General features: G+C 43.5%; 1 protein-coding gene across 1 annotated transcript in view; it reads left to right on the forward strand.

Annotated features, from left to right (window-relative positions):
• The first annotated feature begins 2,983 nt into the window (after positions 1 to 2,983).
• The window catches only part of ABCC3 (ATP binding cassette subfamily C member 3), a 50,473-nt gene continuing 32,796 nt past the window's right edge, over positions 2,984 to 20,660 (forward strand). Inside the window, exons 1-4 of the mRNA XM_075518740.1 lie at positions 2,984 to 3,073; positions 17,433 to 17,609; positions 18,520 to 18,645; positions 19,539 to 19,676. Coding sequence (XP_075374855.1) covers positions 3,044 to 3,073; positions 17,433 to 17,609; positions 18,520 to 18,645; positions 19,539 to 19,676 — 471 coding nt within the window. The 5' untranslated portion in view covers positions 2,984 to 3,043. The remainder of the gene's footprint in view (positions 3,074 to 17,432; positions 17,610 to 18,519; positions 18,646 to 19,538; positions 19,677 to 20,660) is intronic.

Here is a 20,660-nt window from a genome sequence, read left to right on the forward strand (position 1 = left end):
TGCTCAAGCCCTCCCCAACCCTCAACTCTAAATGTCCTTCTTTATACGGATTTCTTCAGGAGTCGGTCACACTTCATTTTGCTTTTAGTGCTTTGCAAATCAGCATGAGGTGTGATATGAAAAGAAGCCTGCCTCATACCTGGTACTGTGCTTACAAACAGCTTTTCTCTCACGTTACCTCCTGTCCTGCCCCAGCCAGTCGCCCCAGTTGATAGCTAACCTTCTGCTGCGCGGCCCTGGGTGTGTCTTGTAGGTGCTTCATGATTGCGCTGCCTTGACCTGCTCTATGTGTTAGCAGGTGAAAAGTCCTTTACTGTGCAGCTGGCATGGAAAAGAGGATGCAAATACATTACTGAATGAACCCAGATCAGATCTTGCCACTCCCCGGAATAAATGTCCAGTGAGAAAAGGTGAGTTCATGACTTCCCTGACATTCGCACCAAAGATGCCATTTCATTTTCCTGTACAGCCAGCCGGCATTTGGGGGAACATCACAGGAGTAATGACATGTTCTAGGTACATCTGTCTTCCTTCCCATCATCAAAAGGAAACAGGACCAAAGTGAGCTGCCTGAGATAGTGCTTCAGGCTCTGCTTTGCACCAGGTTCAGCAGAATCCTTTACCATGGCCCTTCCCAGGAGCTTTTAAGCTTTCCCCCCCATCTTGTCTGCCTGAGACTTTAATATTCCTGCCTTTGATTTTTTTCTCTCTGCTACTGTGTTTTGCCAGACAGCACCTGGAAGCCCGTAATTACACTGCAACGTCAGTACAAGTCAGCAGGGTCTGCTGCGAGGTCCAGGCTGGCTGCCTGGTGGCTCTCCTGCGTGCCCCCTCCGGGTGGGGCACGCAGGGGGAGCTGGCACCCCAGTTGGCGCCCACTCATCAGTACTGTCCCTGTTTAACGGCATGGACTGCTACTGAAGGCAGAAGCTGCCCACCGGGTTAGGAACATCAAGCAAGAGGCAGAATCATTTAGGGGCCCCTACTTTGGGGTCCTGTGAGACCCAGGGAAATACCCTAATACAGGACCTTCCTCCACGGATATGGTGGAACAATTCCACTGAAGTCAATAATTTAATCAGGGATTAATTGACATTGCACATGTCAATGGAACTGTGCAGTACACTGATAAAATAAACCTCTCCCCTCCTGTACACACAGCCTACAGTAGCTGTTCGTGAGGTGCCTCTGTACCTGTGACATCTTATAATGCCAGAGCTGGTCTTACTTTAGGGCACGTTCTCAAACTGCACCAAGTTCTGCTCCTTGGTGCAAGAAACGCGGAGATGTATGTTTGTGTGTCAAGAGAGATCAAATTCTCAGCACTTCTCTTGGAGCAGCCGCTCTCACCGGTTGTTGCAGAAGAGGAGGTTTAAAGAGCCATAAAGGAGTAACTCCCAGCTATTGCTGACTTTTCTTAAAACTTTTATTGTGGTGCAATTCCACTGAACAAAAGCTGTGATGTAAGACTTGCAAAGACAACCCACGATGTCCTTAGAAGATCTCGTTCACCTAGTTGGCTAGGGCTCCTCTACTATTTCCTTGAGAGGATTGTAATGCGATGTGCTGATTAGCCTGGATCAGTCTGAGATTTCAAATCTTGTAGGCAATCACCTGAGAACCTTATCTTGGGCAAGATCCTATCTTTCCACACTAATAAGAACTGCGTCCCTTTAGCCAGATTATAGTAAATGTCTGAAACAAATTTTCAGCATTGTTCATGGGAAGCACATGGCTTCCTCTGATACTACTCTGAGTGGGTATCACCCCTAGTATCTTCAGTGGTCTTCATAAAAGATTAGCAGAATATTTTTTCTTTAGGGATAAAATATTTTTGGGACACAGCGATACTGTGCTTCTCGTCTCTCTTTTCCGTTCTGGTGAGCATTTTTGACAACACCCTTCTGCCTGATGGTTCCTCACCTTCCAGCGAGGAAGGAAACTCAAATTCTTAAAGTGTTTAAGCAGATCTGTGCTAGTGGGGTGCTTTGCGTGAGATGATGTTATTGAACCAGATGCTACAGCAAGTGGGTGGACAAACAGCAGGTGCCGGAAGGTTAATAATGCTGTAGGAGAAGTCCTGCCCAAGAGGAAAGCAAACAGTGCTTCTGCATCACGGGGAAGTGAAATCCAGATTGTGTCCAAGGTGCTACACTACAAAATCTATTAGTTACACATATATGTGAAATTTATTGACTGAAAGCTTTTGAAAATAGATCCACGCCACTGGTTTGACCACATGTCTACAGCGGAAGCAATCAGCATGAAGGAAGAGGCTACAGATGGATGGATAAGAGATGTGACGCTCATTTAAGTCCCGCTGATGCAACCACACTCCACACTGCTCTAAAGGGGGTACAACAAGCAGCTCCATGTTAATGTTAGCCTGAGTGGTCTGGACGGATTGACACGGTCAGCCCCAAACCCAGTGGATGCCCCAGCTCCGCGCAGCCACCCTGGGTGACCGTCCCTCAGCCCGCCCTTTGCTTGCCATGTGGGGACCACCAGTGTCCCCCTCCGGGTGCAGGGGTCTCCTTGTCCCAGCAGGTCACACTGGCCAGGGGAAATGTTTTCCTGGGGGCTTGGTCCTTCCACAGGGAGGTCACCCTTGGAAAGCAAGAAGCCACATCTCAGCAGCGGTGCCCAGGCTTCAGGGGCCAGAGGAGGACTGCGGCAGCTCCTCTCCCTCCCTGTGGCACCAGCCGGGGGCGCTCGGCCTTTGAGGGGCTGCCACAGCGGGGCCGGGGGTGGCCCCTGCCCGGCCCGGCCTGCCCCGCCGGCTGAGCGGATGCCGCGGGCCTCCTGCCGGGCGCCGGGCTGCCTGAGGAGCGACGCGGCCCCGGCCGGAGCCTCCCCGCTGAGGGGGCGAGGGCAGCGGGGCGGCGGCGCGGGCGCCTCCCGCCGCCGGCGGGGAGGGCGGGACGGGGCGCGGCGGGCCCGCTCCTCCCCGCCCCCGGCCCGCCCAGGAGGGAGGGAGCGGGCTCCTGCCCCCGTCTGGAGTCCGGCGTGGGCCTCGAGGAGGCTTTGCGCCCCTGCTGCGGCCATGGAGGCTTTCTGCGGGTCCCGCTTCTGGGTAAGCAGGGCGGCCGGCGGTGCCGCCTCCCTCCCCCCCTTCCCGCTCCGTCGGCTTCCCCCCGCTGAGGAGAAAGTTGGATGCGGAGGTTTGCGCGGAGGGGCCGAGGGGAAGCGGGGACCAGCTTCCTCGGCGCCGGCTGCGGGGCTTGCCCCGGGGCGGAGGGGAAGCGCCGTGCCCCGCTCTGCCGCCGCCGGGAGTTTCCCCGCGAAGGCGGCCGTGTGCTCGCCGCGCCGGGTCTGAGGGGCCGGAGCGGGCAGGGAGGGGTGGGCCCTGCGGCTTCGGAGGGGCTGAGCTGCCTCTCTCCCTTGCCTGCCTGGCCCCGGCGGCTGGCCGTCCCGAGAGCCGGCTGGGGCGGTGACTGCTCCCGCAGCCGGCCGAGGAGCAGGAGCAGGGCCGGCAGCACCCTTCTTGTTCGCGACTCAGCATCTCCAGACCAGAGCCAAGACCCCCCAAGGCCCCAGGCCATGCCACAGCTCCCGCCTTCCTGCAGGAGATGTGTGTTTCTTGCAGCTCTCCTAACAGCTGTAGTCCACCTCTGGACCTCACAGCGATGGACATGGCTATTGCCTTCTTCTGAGGGGTCCCATTTTAGTGTTGTTGCTGGTCTTCAGAACCCCTCTGATGAGCAGGAAGGTGCTCCCTGTTAAGTGCTTTGTTACTACTAAAGAGCGATGGGTTCATGGCAGCCAGGGGTGGTCACAAGCCTCGGAGGATTGCAATGACTTTTGTTAGTACTTGGAGCTGTCAGCCTTTTGGAGAAGTTGATTGCAGCAGGCATTGGGTTTGTAAGCAGAAAAGTTTGGAAATTGCTGTCATGGTCTGCTCTGATGGCGAAGTGTGTAAATGCTGTTACAAGTACTTGGTGCAGTATTTCCCCACGGTACAGCACGCTGCTCTCCTCTCTGTGCTGTGTAGGCAGACACTTTGGACCGTATGAAGCCATGGGCATTTGAACATGTATGGTGAATCTGCAACTGCCCTCCAATAAATCACAATTTTTGCGTGTGTCTTTCTCTTATATTGATTTAGCTCAAGGGAGATTTTTTTTTTCCGAAGAAAGATGAGCAGGTATGAAAAGGAATGTCTGAAGCTGAGTCACTGCTAGAAAGCTATTAAAGGACAACACAAGCAATTGGCTAGGAGGACTTAATGCTGAGCTCCATCTTCAGACACCTAATTATCTTTCAAAAACTGTCCCAACGTTACTTTTTAAGAGAGGGCTTAGGCTCCAAAGCCCCTTGGCTACATTTCTTTGTTCAGTTTCAGATTTCATTTCCAAGCACTCTGCACGCTCTCTGCTACAACAGTTGGCAGATAAGCTTGCTCAAACAAGTATTTTCACCTCTTATTTCTACTATAAACACTTATAGAACAGGAACAAGCACAAACAGATCAACACTGCTCGCTAGTTTATTGACTGCCTCGAGAAGCATGTCTTAGCTTCTCAAGGAAGGCTTGTAGTGCAACTACTCTTTGTGGCCAAAGCTTTTGCTAAGAGTTTATTGATACATTAATGTAAAAGGTTCAGGCAGTTTTGCTGGTTTTAAGTATGAAGTAAATGTATCATTCTGTACTTTACGCAGTACTGTTACACCCAAGCACGATACCCTTTGCGGTCCTGTGCCTGGTGTATGCTACACTCAGGTAGCGTATCCTGGTTTTAGTACTGCCAAGGCTTTTCAAAACTAAATTTGCAGGAAGTAATATAAAGGTAATCCAGGGAAGATAGTTTAATTAATAAACATTTATTTGCAGCATAAATGATGAAGACATCTAAATGTGTTTAACAAAGCATAAACCATAATCAAAAAATATACCTTCAGCCTTGCTCAAAGTAATAGTTCAAATGTGAGTAACGCCAGTTGATCTGAAACATGGTAGTTTGGATTGGCAGAGGAATGCATTTTCTGTCTGAGTCTGTGAAGGAAGATGTCAGGCATGTGTTACAAGGCTCTCCAGAAACTTCTTTTTTTGTGTAATTATTACATACTTATACCTCAACATAAAATATTATTAAAGAATAAACGGAGACTGATTGAAAGGAGACGAGCAGTGTTCCTTAAACAAACGGGCAAACTACTTAATAAATGTAGACCTGTTCTGTTTCTTTGGAATGATCCAGAGTTGTTTAGAGTCAGAACAACCTTCCATCTGTTCAATCGCTTTAAGAAGTGGTACTCAATAACTGTGTGAAATGGAACATGTGACCCAGTGACCAGCAGATTGAACTCAGATATACCCTATTTTTGGTAGCCGGTGGTATTTTCTTTGTTAAAAGGAGTGTATACGGTGAACTGATTTTATGAGAGATTTTAAGTGATGACCACGTAGATGACAGTCACCTTGAAATGATTTGCTGTTCCATAAGCAAATATGCTGTTCCGTAAGAAAACGTAGGTAGAGGCTTCTTTTTGAAATATGTCCACAAAAGCTGGAGTTTCTCATGCTGCTGTACGCTTGAAGAGGGGAGAACAAGGTGAACGGCAGTTACTGGCCTGTGCACGCAGACTAATGGTGTTCAGCTTTGCGGTTCAGATTGAGAACTTGATAAAATGTGAACCAGTATTAATGTTTGCTTTTTCATAGCTGATGAGTTTAGACTCTTTCCCCATTTTTTGTCAAAGAGTATCTAGGTATTTTTCAAAGCTGAATGACATATTGGTCAGTTTTAAAACTGTTTAGCGCAAAGGAAACGTGCTGTTCCAGTTTAAACAGTTCTTTGTTTTGGAGTTTAAACCAACTACAATACTTTTCTGTTAAAAGGAGGTCAGAATCAAACCAGTTCAGAATTAGGTCATGAAAATGTTTACATTGAAATATATCAACTTTAACAGATGATTGATTTATCTTGGATTTTTTTGGCTTATCGAAAGCGTTAAGGTTTCAACTCTTTACCCTGATGCAGGGTGGGGAATTTTGCTGGAAATGTCAACGGGTTCGGTTTTCGGTGTTTGTGCAAAGGCAAAATAATTTCCTGTTCAACCCATTTTAGAAATAAGAAATTAAAGGAAACGCTGTAGGTCACATTAGAAATCTGTAAAAGCTTCTGGCTTCCAGCTACTGCTTTACCTGTTGAACCTGGAATCAGCAAATCGCTAATACAAATATAGAGTATTTATATATACAAGAGGAACAACCGGAACATTATTTTTTCAAAGTGCAGTATGAACAATCTCTTCATCGAACACTTAGAAACATAGTATCTACTTCAATTGAGAATTTGAAGCTAGTTGTTAATATCTCCCAGCAGTGTTCCCATGCTAAATGCCTTTCGGGAGGAGATGAATGTGATAGCGCATACTCACACAAGGCAGTCCTTAGGTGTGTTATTTACTATTGCCCATAATTACCTCCTATGTATTGTGTCACGTATTTACTATGTGATAGTAAGTGTGCTAGATAGGCATGCCAATTAATGTGACCCACAATCTCTGTACTTGAGAAGCAGATACTGGTGAATTATCACTTATTTGTTGCTTACGTCCTCCACTGTAGTAAAATGTGAGCGGTTCCTCCAAGAGGAGAACAAAGTGATCTCCTAGGGAGTGTTTGCTGCGAAAGTGTTTTGGCCTAGCAACTAAACAACACGAGCTTAGAAAACCAAATTCTGTTCCAGTGTAAAGACACATTGTCTTTCTGTGGCTCAGACTCTCTGGGTAAGAAATGGCACTATGGCTGCGGTGAGGATAAAACATTAAGTGCTCTGCAGTATTTGGGTACTGTTGGGGTGATGGGTCATATAAACACCTTAGCCTACAGACAGACAAAGTGCCTAGGCTTAAGCAGCAGCTTGTGGTTTTGGTGTTGGTTTTTTTTTAACAGCATAAATAGGAAATGGGAGGACAAGTAATAGAGCACTTCAAAGGGGAGACCACAACTTCTAGTCAGTTATGGATGAGATCCAGGCTTGTTCCTTTTGATCCTGCTTAGCTGACAGAGCTCAGTTTCCTTGCCTACCCTATATCTTGGTATCCTGACAGATGTCTTTTTTTAACCCGTCCCACGTGGAGTGCTGGCGCCTTCTTCATCCAGAGGCTCTTGAGTAATTCAACAGGAAGTTGCAGCAACTCTCAAAAGTAAACAATACCTCAGTCTTGTCTTTGAGATAGTCTCAAACAAGCACTCCCTTAGCCTTTAGGTTGGTGGATATTCCTTCACCTTGAGTCATTCTGTGAAATTTTGGTAGATTTGGACTAAAAGTCATGCTGCTCTCCGGAAATGCAACTTCCTGCTCTGTTGGCCCGAAGTGCCACCAGTCTTCCCTCTGCATAATTTCCCATTTTGCTTCATCATGTATCATGCTTAAATGTTTTGTAGTTCAAGATGATTTAGGATAGCTGTAGTAAGGGAGAAATGTTTCTTTCAAGGAAGATGACAATGTACTTCTTGTAACATGTATACAAGTTTATTTAAAAAAACCCACAACTTATGTGATTTGGTCCTAAATTAATAAGAAAACATCCAATTTTAATTATTCCATTATATTTTCAACTAAATTAGTTCCAGCAGAGGAAGAGTGAAGTGAAAGGTGGTAGTAGGTCATTGCAAAGGAGGGATTCCGCAGTAGGATGGTATGGTCCAGACTGGCTGTTCTTTATGTGTAAGCTTCCTGTTCTGCTACACTGTGATAAACACAGAATGTTCAGTGTTTATAGATATTTAAATGTGATACAGCTCTCCACATAATCTTTATTAACTGCATCCAACTTCAGATAACTGAGTCCCACTTCTATAAATCTCTTCACAAACGATTGCGTCAGGTATCTGTGTTCTTTCTCATGTTAGGTAGGAGATCAAAATAGGTAACTTTAACGGTCTCTTCAGACATCAGATCTATGAAGTTATGCTCTCTCAAAGGGTAGCTGTGTTGGTAATATCCTCGACTTAAAAGCAATTAAGTACTCAAGCTCAAATCCTCCAAGATTTTAAGATTCTTGAATTGAGTTGAATGGAAGCTATTGCTAAAGGATTTGGGCCTCAGATTCTCAATGTCAAGAGCAGTATAAATATTTATCATTAGATTTGGAGTATTATCCAGGACCTATTATCATTCATCCGTGTGTAAACAGCGTAATAGACTGTATTTGAATCTGCTTGCAAAAGACACAGCCTGGATTTGAGAGTTGTAAGCAAAACTTAATACCAGTGAAAGCTGCCAATATCAAGGATTTATGGAGTCCTTCAATGACAGTGTCAATTAATGAAGCTCATGAAAATGACATTCATTTCAGCAGAATATGTGAATGTGATTGTTCACGTTTTTCAAGGAAAGCAGTCATTGCCATTTCCTTCAAAACAGCACACTGACAGGTCAAATGAACAGTACAGTCATCAGTGCAGGAGAATGGGGGCAGCTGATAAAATTGTCACCACCAACATCTGACCAGCATGGTTGAGTCCCTTCTGGAATTCCCGGTTGCAATTCTGGAATTGCAAGAAAAAGGACTTTTAGAAAAAAAACGCCCAAGGGGAGAAGAATCTTTTTTTGCCCAGGTGCACTGTGGCTTTGTGGGAGATGCTTCACAAAGATCTTATGCACACAAAAGCCTGCTTGTCCCTCCCATGTGTTTCCTGGGGGTGGGACAGGAAAACTAGAGGATGCTGTGAGATGGGGCAGATGGTAGGGAGGCAAGGTCCCACTTTGCTTTAACAGAGGATTAAAGCCCCACAGGGAGACTTTTTCTCTGTAGTAGAACTCAAGGTCATATATGTTCTTCAGCTTTCAACACAACTGTTCCTCCCTGGTCACAGCTCTGACCGTTTTAGCTTAAGTGACATAGCTGGTAGATGTAGTTTCTGGGACTTAGCCATACTATAAAGTTTTCCTCTTGAAAGGAAATAATATCCGAAACAAAAATCTGAGTCGCATGAAGAGCTCCTTAAAACGGAGTTTATTTAATCGCTACAGTTAGAATATAAAGCATTTTGAGATGGGCCTAATCTACCTGGTAGGCAAATTGCTATGCCACTGGAGATATAATCCATTCCTTTCTACACGTGTAAATTTGTAATCTATTAAAATGAAGAGACTATTACTGTTTAAAATTTAATTTTAAAAAAATTCCTTTGAGAAACCTATTAAATGGGATCTCTGATTTTTTGAGTAAGCTAATGCTCCATTTGTCTCCTGATACTGACGTGAATATGATGGGCCATTATCCAGTCGCACGTTATTTGGCTGAGCTAGAGGAGAGCATAGCGGCAAGCAGCCAGAAATCTTCCCAGGAATGCGTTTGGGCTTTTGTACAACCAACAGCCTTGATTCTGTGCTGGGCCTGTGTGAGCTAGCACCTTGTCCCTGTGCTAATCTCACGGCAGCGTGAGAGGTGAAGTCAATGTAATAAAACTTAGATCATTTACAGTAATGTCACGTGCCAGTGTCATAAAGCTTTGAACTAGAACAGAATAAGAAATTGGGGGGGGGGGGAGAAAAACTATTTCACGGGAGTTGTTTCAAATGTCAAAGTTAGTTTCAGAAGTAATGATTTCTTTTTTATTTCTGAAACTTTCTGAGAATATAGAAATACATTTGACACTTGTGCAATTAAAAAAAAGAAGCATACTTCTCATTTCTTCCTTTGGTATCTCTCCTTTCCCTCCCCTAGTTGAGTGACTTGTATTCTAGAATCCCCCTCACCTCTTAGACGTGCAATTTTTTTCATTTCCCTTTGTTATTATGTACATTTGGAAACATGGACAAGTAAAAGGGAAAAAACCTCCATGTTCTAGATATCATCCTTTTATTACAGAAAGGGGAGGTGAGAGCAGGCAAAGTGAAATAAAAAGCATTAAAAAACTTTTTGCTTTTATGTTTTGTCTCCTTTGAAAAAGCAAGGTGTATCTTCTAGGGGAAATAGTTTACTACTGGAAGATCTACCAGATGGAAAATTGTGGCCAGTGGTAGTTCTCTTATGCAGCAATGCTATTCTGTCTGCTTCTTTTTTCCCTGTTTTCTCCTGCCCTGATACGGAGCTGCTACCTCTTGCTTACATGTTGGTGACCTGCAAAAATTCACTTTCCATGTCTAAGCCTCTTTGTGGCAAAGTGTGAAAGTTCTGGCTCGTTTGGGTACTTGAAGCATTGGTATTGTAAGCATGTTGCAATTGGGCCACTGTGGTCTTCCAGCAATTCTTTAGGGACCGGGCCGCTCTCTTCATACCAGCACTGGCTGGGCAGATTCAGTTGCAGGGTGTTGGTACAGATCATAGTTAAACATGATTCTTTTAGAAATAGGGGGTTTCCAGGTGTCAAAAATCAAGTTTTAAGCTTTACGTTTACATCGCTTAGTTGATATCGGAGAGAAGCTGTGCATGCAGTTGGTTTGGGGTAAAACAATGTACCAGGACAGTTCTGCCTTTGCTCTGATTTCTCTGATTAACATACTGCTTTTCCATAGTCACCTGATCCCATCTTTTATTTCTCTCTGAATTTTTTGGCTTCACAACACTGAAGGCTAACCTTCACTTTAAGAAGAAGGGAAGACAAGAGGGAACAGCTGAGAGGGCGGGGGGAGGCGTAGGAGCAGACGTTTCCCACCGGTGCTACCTGTAGTGGTGCTTTGAGAGCTCTTTTTCTCTCTGAAACTACTGTCATGGTTTATGGCCAGACTGTAGAGTTCACTCTGTTTCTGAATAAAAATGAGAGAAATAAGTAGGTGTGTTGACTGAGAGATGAGTACGGTTTGTGCAAATGAATTCTGAGCGTGTAGCTAGAGTGTAACGCTTGTTTGTGTTAGGTGAGCTTAAGTCAGTTCTGTGAGTTGCAAACCAGGCTTAATCTTAATTAAGGATATTTCCCCACACCCATCATCACACTGGGCTGAAGTACAGCAACCCACTCCTTTATTTGTACTTGCACAAGGTCATAGGAAAGGTCTTTGATGATGCAATTAACAGAAAGTTTCCTCTACAACAGTATATAGCTGTGATCAATTCTAAAAGGCAGTCAGGGACTTTCTTCTGCTGAAAGAATGATCGTATTTCCTTTTCCTCTGAAATCCTGCTTTTGATTCATAAGCATTCATACTTCTATGGTTGCACTATGCCTTCCCCTCTGCAAGTCAATAAATGTCCCTCTGTCCAAGCAAGAAGACTGACTGCTACTAAAACAGTTAAGTAGATGGATTTTACTTTTACTTTAGGGGCAGGTATTTCCCGTGGTCAACTTCTACTTTACTATCTCTCTTAAGCACCAGATGCTTTTCTGAAAGACCCATTTCCCAGCGTTGCATGACTGTGGCAGAATACGAACCTACTTTTTTTTCATCCTGCCTCATTTTTGTTCATGATAGCAGAGAAGCTCTGAACTTCTCTTAAAACTCAAAAACTAAAAGGAGAAGAAAGAGAAACTTACTGTTTTGTATAACACCTGTCACTAAGCCCATACATTGATTTTTTGGATGTCTGGTCCACAGTTCTCAAGTGCATTGCGTGCTTGGTACCATTTGTACCATGAAACTTCAACTCAAGCAAAAACCTGTGACTAGTTACTCCACAACCATGAACTAGCTCCTGTAGGCTATGAACTTGTGCAAGGTCTATTTGATCAATTAAAATAAGCCACTAAAGATCCTTTTACAGCTGGAAAAGAAAGTTCCGTGTCCTGCATGGTGTCCTTCACTAATGTAGATAACTGTTGCGGTGTGCTTTGTAAACAGAAAAATACTATTTCTGGTTATTAACTGTGTGGTTCATGCAGTGATATCAATGCTTACATCCTCTCAACCTCACCTTTTTTCCAAGCAGTATTGTTGTGTTGTTGCAGTGGAGAATGTAATTATCTTTTGCCCTGCTTTAAGAGGGGGAAAATAAAAAAAAAAAAGGTTGTTCATGTAATCATGTGAAGGAATTGAGTTGTGCAGCAGTCACTGTGGATTAATGAAGCGTGTTACTCCTTCTGTTGTTCCTTTGGAAACGTAAACAGATGATCTTGCTCTGAAAAGGCCATTTGAAACTGGCAGCCTTCTGGAGGCCTGGAGCAGAGTGCTTGTTTGCATTTGTGCTCAAAATGATTATTAGAGTTTGCCCCAAAGAGCTTGCCAGCAGAGACCAAAGAGGGGAGATGGACAACAGCTAGAAGTGGGAGGTGAGACGTGGAGAGGCTGAGATGAAGCCTGTGCTGTAGCTAAGACCAAGCCCTGATAGTTTTTGGTGTTGTGGTTCAGAGCCACTGCAAGAGCCATCCTCGTTCTTGGGAGGAGGCAGTGTGGTAGACCCAAGAGAAAAATGTCCTTTTTTTTTTTTTTCCTTTTCCCCTTTTCTTTTTTTTTTTGCCAGGCTGTGCAAGTGAAACTCACTGGCAGGGTATTTACCAGATCTAGGGGAAAAAGAAGGGCAGGAAGATTCTCCTCTGCATTTAAGTTCTCACTAACCATTTCTCCTACAAGAGCTACCACTTCCATGTTTATTTACTGCAGGGAAGCGTTGTTACTTTCAGTTATTCACTTCCCTATCTTTTACTATTTGTGTGTACCTTCCCAGTCAGCTTTCCAATTTGATTTTTAATCTTAAATAACGTGCCAACTAGTGATAACTGACATAGAATCAGTGATATGGCATGTATTAACCTTGGGTAGAGTGTGAATGACGTCAACGCAATGGCCTTCACCTTCCCAGCAGATAAAGAATGAATTTGTGTTTCCTGTGCTTTTCCCGAATCTTTTTGTGCTACAGAAACTTAGAGAGAAACATGTATTAATTTATCCATTCAATGGAGTTAACTGCTTGAGACTACAAAAGATATTGTTAGTCTTCCCTAGGGTTTGGAAGCTTTCTGTTGCCAGCTGTTTGAGGAGCATTGCTGCAGCATCAGCTGTATGCCGGGTAAAGCCAGTGTGAGGCACTTCTATTTTAAACTTCTGTAGTGGAGTAGGAGTTGGTTTAGACTTAAACCCAAGACCAGAACCCCAACTGTGTTTTCTCAGCAGGCTTTATTAACATCATCCTTGGGGTTTGGGAAAGGGATAGACAGGAATTTCCCTGTTCCTGTTTTTCAGCCTAGCTTTAGGCTTTCTGTTTGTTCCCCCTTTTCTTTGAAAGCTGTAAGGGAGATGATGTGCAAGAAACCCAAGATATGTTGCACTGAACTTTTGTTTCCTTTAAAGGCATTATGGGTTTTAAGGATGGCCTTTTCAATAGCAGTGTCCTTTTCCAGAGGGGAAAGTGTAATAGAAAGTACTAATTATTAGAGCAGATTTAATGTTGCTCAGAGCTTCCCCTGTTGAATACCGTCCCTTAAATGAAGGTCATGTATTTAAAACTGCTCATCTAAATGTAAGTCCTACTGCACAGATGGCCCTTAATACAAGGGTCGTGTTTATCCAAAGACTGTGACTGGAGTGATGGGGAGTGATGGGCATGATTGAAAGCTGCTGCGAGGGACAATGTCAATGACATTCTTAACTGATCAACAGAAAGCCCCACTAATTTGTAAATTTTAGACTCCAGGGGACCCCTTGTCTGCTGTGAAGGTGTAACAAGCATCTCTGATCTCTTTTCCCATGGATGTTGGCATTGCATTTAAGTATTATTACAGGATTAAGTAAATTGTGTGCCCAGGGAGTTCGGTACAGTGGGCTGGTATTTCTGCAATGCTTGCAGAGATTGCAATTTCTGCAATCTCACCAGCAGAGCCTCCAACCTGATCTGCGATACTGCACCCAAGGAAATGCTGCTGCTTACGGACAGTTGCCACAGAGCTCTTGGCATCCTGGAGGAAACACAGCGGGAGACTGGATTAGGAAGAGGTCACAGGTTTTTTCCCCGCAGCCCTTAAGACTTGCTTGTGGGGAAGTGAGCTGACAGCGATGTTAGCTGTGTTGGACACGCTGGCTGTTAGTTTCCTTGGGATGAGTTTCTTGGAGAAAGTGGTGGTTCCCAATATGTGCTGCTGAGTATTTCCCCTTGTGAGATGCCTGTTGATGGGTCACCCCAGCTCTGGGTCACCCCGCTGCCTGCAGAGTGTTTTCAGTGGGCTTTCATTGAAGGGGACCCTGAGACAGAGCTGTGATGCACAGAGGAAGGTGAGCAGCTCTCAGGACAGCACAGAGCCATGAGCTCAGGAACGTGTGTGCTATCCAACGTCAGCGTATTAGACCTCTTTCAGGAGCAAGTCCAAAGAAAACCCTCAAACCCAGATAGCCCAAGGTGAGTATTTTCATCCTCAATCAGAATGGGACACAAGAAGCGTTTCAACTTGCTCTGCTTACCAGGACAGAGTTCAGAATATGGAAGGGCAAAGGCAGATTAAAGCAGGAGCCTTAAAGATAGGAGTCAAAGAGCTGGTGTGTCCCTCCAGCCATTGCTTGTTGTGGTTGTTCTCAAGGGTGGAGTTCCGTAACTTTACTGCTGAATTGAAGGGTATTTAGCAATATTTAACAGTGTTGGCTTGGTCAGGATAGATTGTATTGAGACTTCATGTCATATTCTGACTCAAAATGAGTTGCTTAGGGTTGGAGTGAATGTTGGTATATATGCTGTCAGTGTGGTGATTTATAAAGCCATAAAGTGGAACTGCCAACTCCATGAAAACAGACCCAGCTTGATAAGAAATGTGGTAAGAAACGCAACTTTCATATTCCCAGATTTAAAAGTAATAATAATAATAATTCATAGCAGAGTCCCTGCTACATGGCATAGCAGCGTTAGTGCACTGTGGTCCGGTCTTAGGGAGAGCAATTAATTAGCATGGAATTACACTACTTAAATGTTTTAGGTGCTGTGTCTTCTAACAGGAACCCCTCTCATTGTATTCAAGGATGGAAAGAGTCTGCTCTCAGAAAACACCAATTCATTGAAAGGGAAACTTTTTACAGAAACAGATCTGTTCCAGAAAAGCTTGTTTATCTTGTCCAGAATGGAATTGGACCTGGGAAAACTTTACCAAGATAGCCAGTAGTCAGGTCCATCACCTTGGACATAGGTTTCTCCTTCAGCCCACATCCCTGTTTCCCATGTGCCATGAAAGCAGTAGGCTCTTGTTGGTCATTGGGTGGATGCTGCTTCTTGTACTTTCACATAATTTTGGAAAGGTTCCCCTTTTATTCTCAGGGATAATTCAACCAAATCTTAAAATCTTACGTGTTTTTTTAAGGACAGAATTTTTGTTTTCTGGCCAGCTGTATTTATACATTCAGAAATGCAAGTCCTTTGCCTTGTTTAAATAAGAGTTAATGAAAACCTTTAAATGGCTTGGCAGCCATACAGTCTGTGTCTTGGATACAATAGTCAGCTTGTGTTCATGGACACAAGTTAATGGACATCTGGGGCAGTTTCTAGGTTGCTGTTAGACAGAAAGCCATTTCTGGACATTTTGGTCTTACAGGAAAGGTTTAAATTAAGAGTGGTTTCCCTCCCCCCCGCCAATAACTTTTCCCTTAAACAGAATCTTTGTTTTATTCTGTGCCCAGTTAATGCTATTCTTCCTCAGCTTTCCTTTTCCAGGATTTTTTTCCAGCAAGCAAAAGGAGCACAATTGCAAACATGCTCAAGATATTGCTAAACCACATGTAATTTAAAGAGGAAATTAGTATTTTGTTGAATAAATGATAGTAGATAAGCTCCTGCTTTGGAACTAAAGAGCTCTTCAGCTCCAAACTTCTGGAGGGCGTCTCTTGCCCCAGGCAGGGTAGCTGCTAAGGGAGCATATGTTAGAGATGCTGAAATGTTTTGATGATGACAACCAAAAATGGGTGCTCTTTAAATGTTATCTTCCCTTCTGGTGCCAGAGACCTGCTTGCTGGAGGAGAACACAGGAATAGTTTGAATGTGAGGCTGGAGGGGTTTTTTGTTTTGATCTTGTGTTTGAATTGCAGTGTAATTGCCCCTGTGTTGTTGATTTGTGGCTGAAGTTTTCCCTAGGTCTGGACAAACCTGTTTAGGTAAATGGGAATGTTTTTATTCCCCTGGCCCAGGCTGGGTGCTTGCGTGTCCCAAAAAGAGCCATTTCTTGGCTGGAGAGGCACTAACTCTGCGGCATTAAAGGGCGCAGTTCAGATGTGCAACTAATGGATTTGTGCCACCCTTCACCACTGCCAGAGGTTTCATTTGTGCCAAAGCTGAAGTACTGAGTGACAAACTTGTCACAGTTGAGCCAAACCATCCTGCAACCTGCCAAGGCTTTGTAGTTTCATTACACTTAGGAGCTCTTTTGTGTGTATGTGGACGGATGCGGTGATGCATGTCCCTTCTGACAGATCATCACTGAAATTGAAAGATTGTCAGCAGATTGTGGCTCTTCAGTTCTCCTAAAATTAACCATTGCTTTCAGCATTTGGTCTCTTTTGTATTGGTAAACAAAAGTAGGACTGGAGAGACTTTTGAAGAATTCATATTCAGACTAGTTGGTCATTCATTTATACGGGGTGGGGAGAAGTGGCTCAGCTTAACTGAAACATAATTCTACTGAGAGCTCATACCCAAAAATAATTAGGTACAAGTAAATTATTCTAGCGCAGAGATAAGGCATATTTGAAACCCAGATATCTTTAGTTTTATCAGCTGCTTGTTAATGATAGTACAACAAAGTAATTTTACATTTCCTGCAAGTAAGTATTTATCTACCACTTTTAAGATGACACATCAGATGGCAAAATGCAAGTTGTGAATTTCCAGTAGATGTGATCAAAACCAAGTTCCCCTTAACTGTACTGAAATTTCTATTTTAGTTTGAACTTGTGTAACTGTGTGTTTGCATGTGGTGCATTCAAATCCTTAGGTACAAGTTGCATATGTGAATTGTGATGTCCAAGGTCACAGATGGAAAGCATTGCTTGCAACATTCGCAAGAAAACCCATATTCCTACCTCCACGTACAACACATTCCTTTTACCTTTGTTTAGAATAGGGAAGTAATTATAGTTGGAGGCATATGAGTAAGAAGGACAAAATTTTTCTTATAAATGGAGGGGGTTTTCCCAGGTCAGCATATGGTTGATCTAAATCTGATAATTTTCTCCAGTGCTGGACATTCTTGCTGGATGAGTTCTCAAGTTGAGGATTTTGCCTCAAGAGCTTTGTTTAGCAGTTGCACTCCAGGCTGGGAATGCCTGATAAATGCCATGGTATCAGCACCTGTAACTAACCCTTAGCAAAGACAGAAACACAAAGGGTTTGTCTGCTACAAAACATATGTCCAACTCTGAGATGCAGGAGGGCAGAAGTCTGTCTTTCTAGGTTTTGCCCAGTATTTAAAACTGTACTTAGCCCTTTTACTTCAGCAGATTAACCACAAGTAGTTTTGGAAAGCTTTTACTAAGGCCATTTGCTAACTCCAGCAGAATTTGGATACAACTTCTTCAAGCAGATGTTCCAACTGCATTCCAACTCTCTATTAATAAATGTCTCATCTTTTTTTCCAGGATTCAAATCTTTCAATACACACTGATAATCCAGACCTGACACCATGTTTCCAGAATACCATCCTAGCGTGGATCCCTAGCATTTATCTATGGAGTGCATTACCCTTTTATCTTCTCTACCTAAAGCACAACAAAAGGGGGTACATCGTGCTTTCCATGTTGAGCAGGTTCAAGACGGTAAGATCTCTTTGCAGTGCTCCACAACTAATGTGCAGTTTTGGGCTTGTTAGCATTAGTTCAGTATCCAAGCAAGTGCTGTAGTAGGGTTTAAACAAAATTCCCTCTGATTTATGGGGAAACTGAAGAACTTGCTTATAGGAAACAACAGTGTATGTACAGATTTCTGAGGAAGGATACCAAAGGATAGCTCATCTGTAAGGAAATCCATCCTGAGAGCCCACCTTTCTGGGTAGAGAGAGGAGTCGATTGCTCTGCAGAAGAGAGTTCACCCCTTTGTTGAGCCAAAAATATGCTGCTTCACCCTTACTTAAGCTTTAAACCACCAACAGCTGCAAAACAAAGACCTTAAGGTAGGTCTAGTGAGAATTTATTCTCATTGTGAAAGTAAGCGCAAAAAGGTGTTTTTTCAAGCCACTCTACCCACCCGATAGCTATGTGATTTCATCTGCATCTCGTGCTTAAGAGATGGCTGGTGTCAGCAGCACCTCTGGTTTGTAAATGGCTAGGTCTAAGGAGAGCAAGCAACTCACTTTCCATAGGCCATGAGAGAACTGGGGTTATTTCTGGAGCAAATTCCAAGCTTCTGCTTCAGGGCATGTCTGCCTTTAACCTAGATGCTGCCTGTGTTTCCAATCAAAACTGAATAGTATGGGAAAAAACAGGTGAATACATTAGTCTTTCTACTGGTGTTTGCAAATCCCTCAGAAAGCAGTTGAGACCAGATCCTTGGTTGGAGTGCAGTGGGACAGTTCCATTAGCCTGACTGCAGCTGATCAACACAGCAATGTTGTTCTGTTTACACAGCTTTGTCTTGCTGCGAATCTTTGAATCGTAACGGTTTTGCTAGCTCTCTGAGGGCCCCTGGAGATGAGTTGACCAAATGCTGTTTCTGTTTGACTACTTTCAGCTGTTCGGTGTCCTGCTGTGGTGCGTGAGCTGGGCAGATCTTTTCTACTCTTTCCACGAGCTCCTGCAAAACAGAACGCCTCCACCAGTCTATTTTGTAACTCCATTGATCGTTGGCATCACTGTGGTTCGTAGCTGTTTCTGGTTATTGTGACCAATAAGAATAACTCTTTCTTAGACAGATGAAGGAGGAAAAGGGTTCCTTTGCATTCATTGCCTTATCCTGTTCTCGTTTAACTGAATTATTAGTACTTGTATTACTGAAGCAAATTTTGCTTACTGAAAAGGCCGCAGTTACAGATATCTCTTTCATGTAGATTCAACTATGCAAGTTAAAATCTTTATAATGGAGAGATTGTTCTGCCTCCCACCTTGCTCTCATCTGTTTCTCCAGGCTTGTGATCCAGGTGTGGAGAGAATTTGGATATCACTTTGCCTAAACAGGGAGATATGATAGAGTATGGCTTGTGCATTGTTCAGTATTGTATTGGACTTTATAAAACTGTGTCTCTTATCTGGTGGTTGTTCCTCTATTAAACAGAAACCAAATTTGCTTTGCCTAGGATGACAAACAGGCTTGTGGCTGTTGTATGAAAAAGGAAGCAGTAAAATTTGCACATTAAGTTTTTAATTCCCTTGGTTAGATTTTTTTTAAAAATCTTGTTTTCTAGACAAGTCATGATTGTCCATCTGGACTGGAGAAATGACAGCTCTTACATTTGTTTAAAATGTTTGTAGCTAATATTTAATTGTGCCTAGCCCTAGGTACAAAGTCTGGTTTAAAAATTGAATTCTGGAGATGAGACTCTGAAAACAGTAAAACCAAATTATTTCATAAAGTTATTTGCTGCTTTCCTTTGAGGAGGTTTTGCCATTGACTTCTGTGAAGTTATGATGGGGCCTTATTTCAAAGAGGTCCTGTTGTTGATGATGACTGTAATAGCTGCCAACTGAGAGTGTGAATAAAGGGGAGCAGTGGGATGGGATTGCATTCACGTGTTCCTGTATTTACTTTTGCAGCTGTTAGCTACATTGCTTATTCAATACGAAAGGCTGAGAGGAGTTCAGTCCTCTGGAGTGCTCATTATCTTCTGGTTTTTGTCTGTGCTCTGTGCCGTGGGGCCTTTCCGGTCTAAGATCATGACTACAACAGCACAGGTAACACGCCATCCTTGTTAGCACTTGGAGAACAGGAAATGTAGCATTAACATCTCTGTGAAGGGAATGAATCACCAAGTTTGGAGTCAGATCTGAGCCCAGCTTTTGCCAGAGAGAAAGAGAAGTTTGGTTCCCTTGCCTTGACTCAGACTTGTGTAACTTGAAGGGAACCATGGTTTCTCATGCAATGTCAAAAGCAGATTTTGCTTAGCCCAAGGCTATATTGGAAGCCTGATAGACATGTGAGGGCTGTACCAACACTGTATATATATTAGAACAGACTCTTTTTTTTTTTTTTTTTTCCTTTTCCTTCCCTTTTCCCTTTTGCAGCCCCTTTCCCCTGCCATGCTTAAATAGGGGTGGGTAGTAATCAGAGATGATGCATTTTAATAAGTAATGTTCCTTTCTTGCTTAGGCAGCTTGGCTACATTATACAGCTCCATAGGCTTTCTTTTGTCAGTGCCTGGTGTGCTGAGGACAGCATTTTGACTCCAACTGTGGCTGTAAATAGAGAACAGAAAGTTGGAGGGAGAGGAAAGAAACCTGGGCTGTTATGATTCCTGTTTGAAAACATAACAACTTTCTTACTGTGGGAGAACCTGCTATGTTTTTCACAGAAACAAATTTCACTAAGTAGGGCAAAGCAGATTGCTTCAGTGATTAGATCATTAAAGGCTAGGAGTGAAAAAGAGTATTTGAAAAACATTAAGGTGATTGCTTCTCCTCAGTGAAATCAGTGTTGATTCTGTTTTCTTTTTTTTATACTTACTTTTTTGTAACTATTAGCAGCATTATCCTTTTAGCAAGGATTTTGCAATACCAGGCTGTTGCAAATATTCCAGCAGAGACTGAACTAAACCTTAAATGACAGTCTGTGCAGAACTTCTTCAGAAAATAGCTGCAGTCCGTTTGAGACCCTTTCAAACACCACTTAAAGTCAATTTTAAAACTGTAGTAGTGGTGAATAAGTACAAATATTGGACT

The sequence above is a fragment of the Mycteria americana genome, chromosome 16 (genome assembly GCF_035582795.1).
Source record: "Mycteria americana isolate JAX WOST 10 ecotype Jacksonville Zoo and Gardens chromosome 16, USCA_MyAme_1.0, whole genome shotgun sequence".
Classification (NCBI taxonomy): Eukaryota; Metazoa; Chordata; class Aves; order Ciconiiformes; family Ciconiidae; genus Mycteria; species Mycteria americana.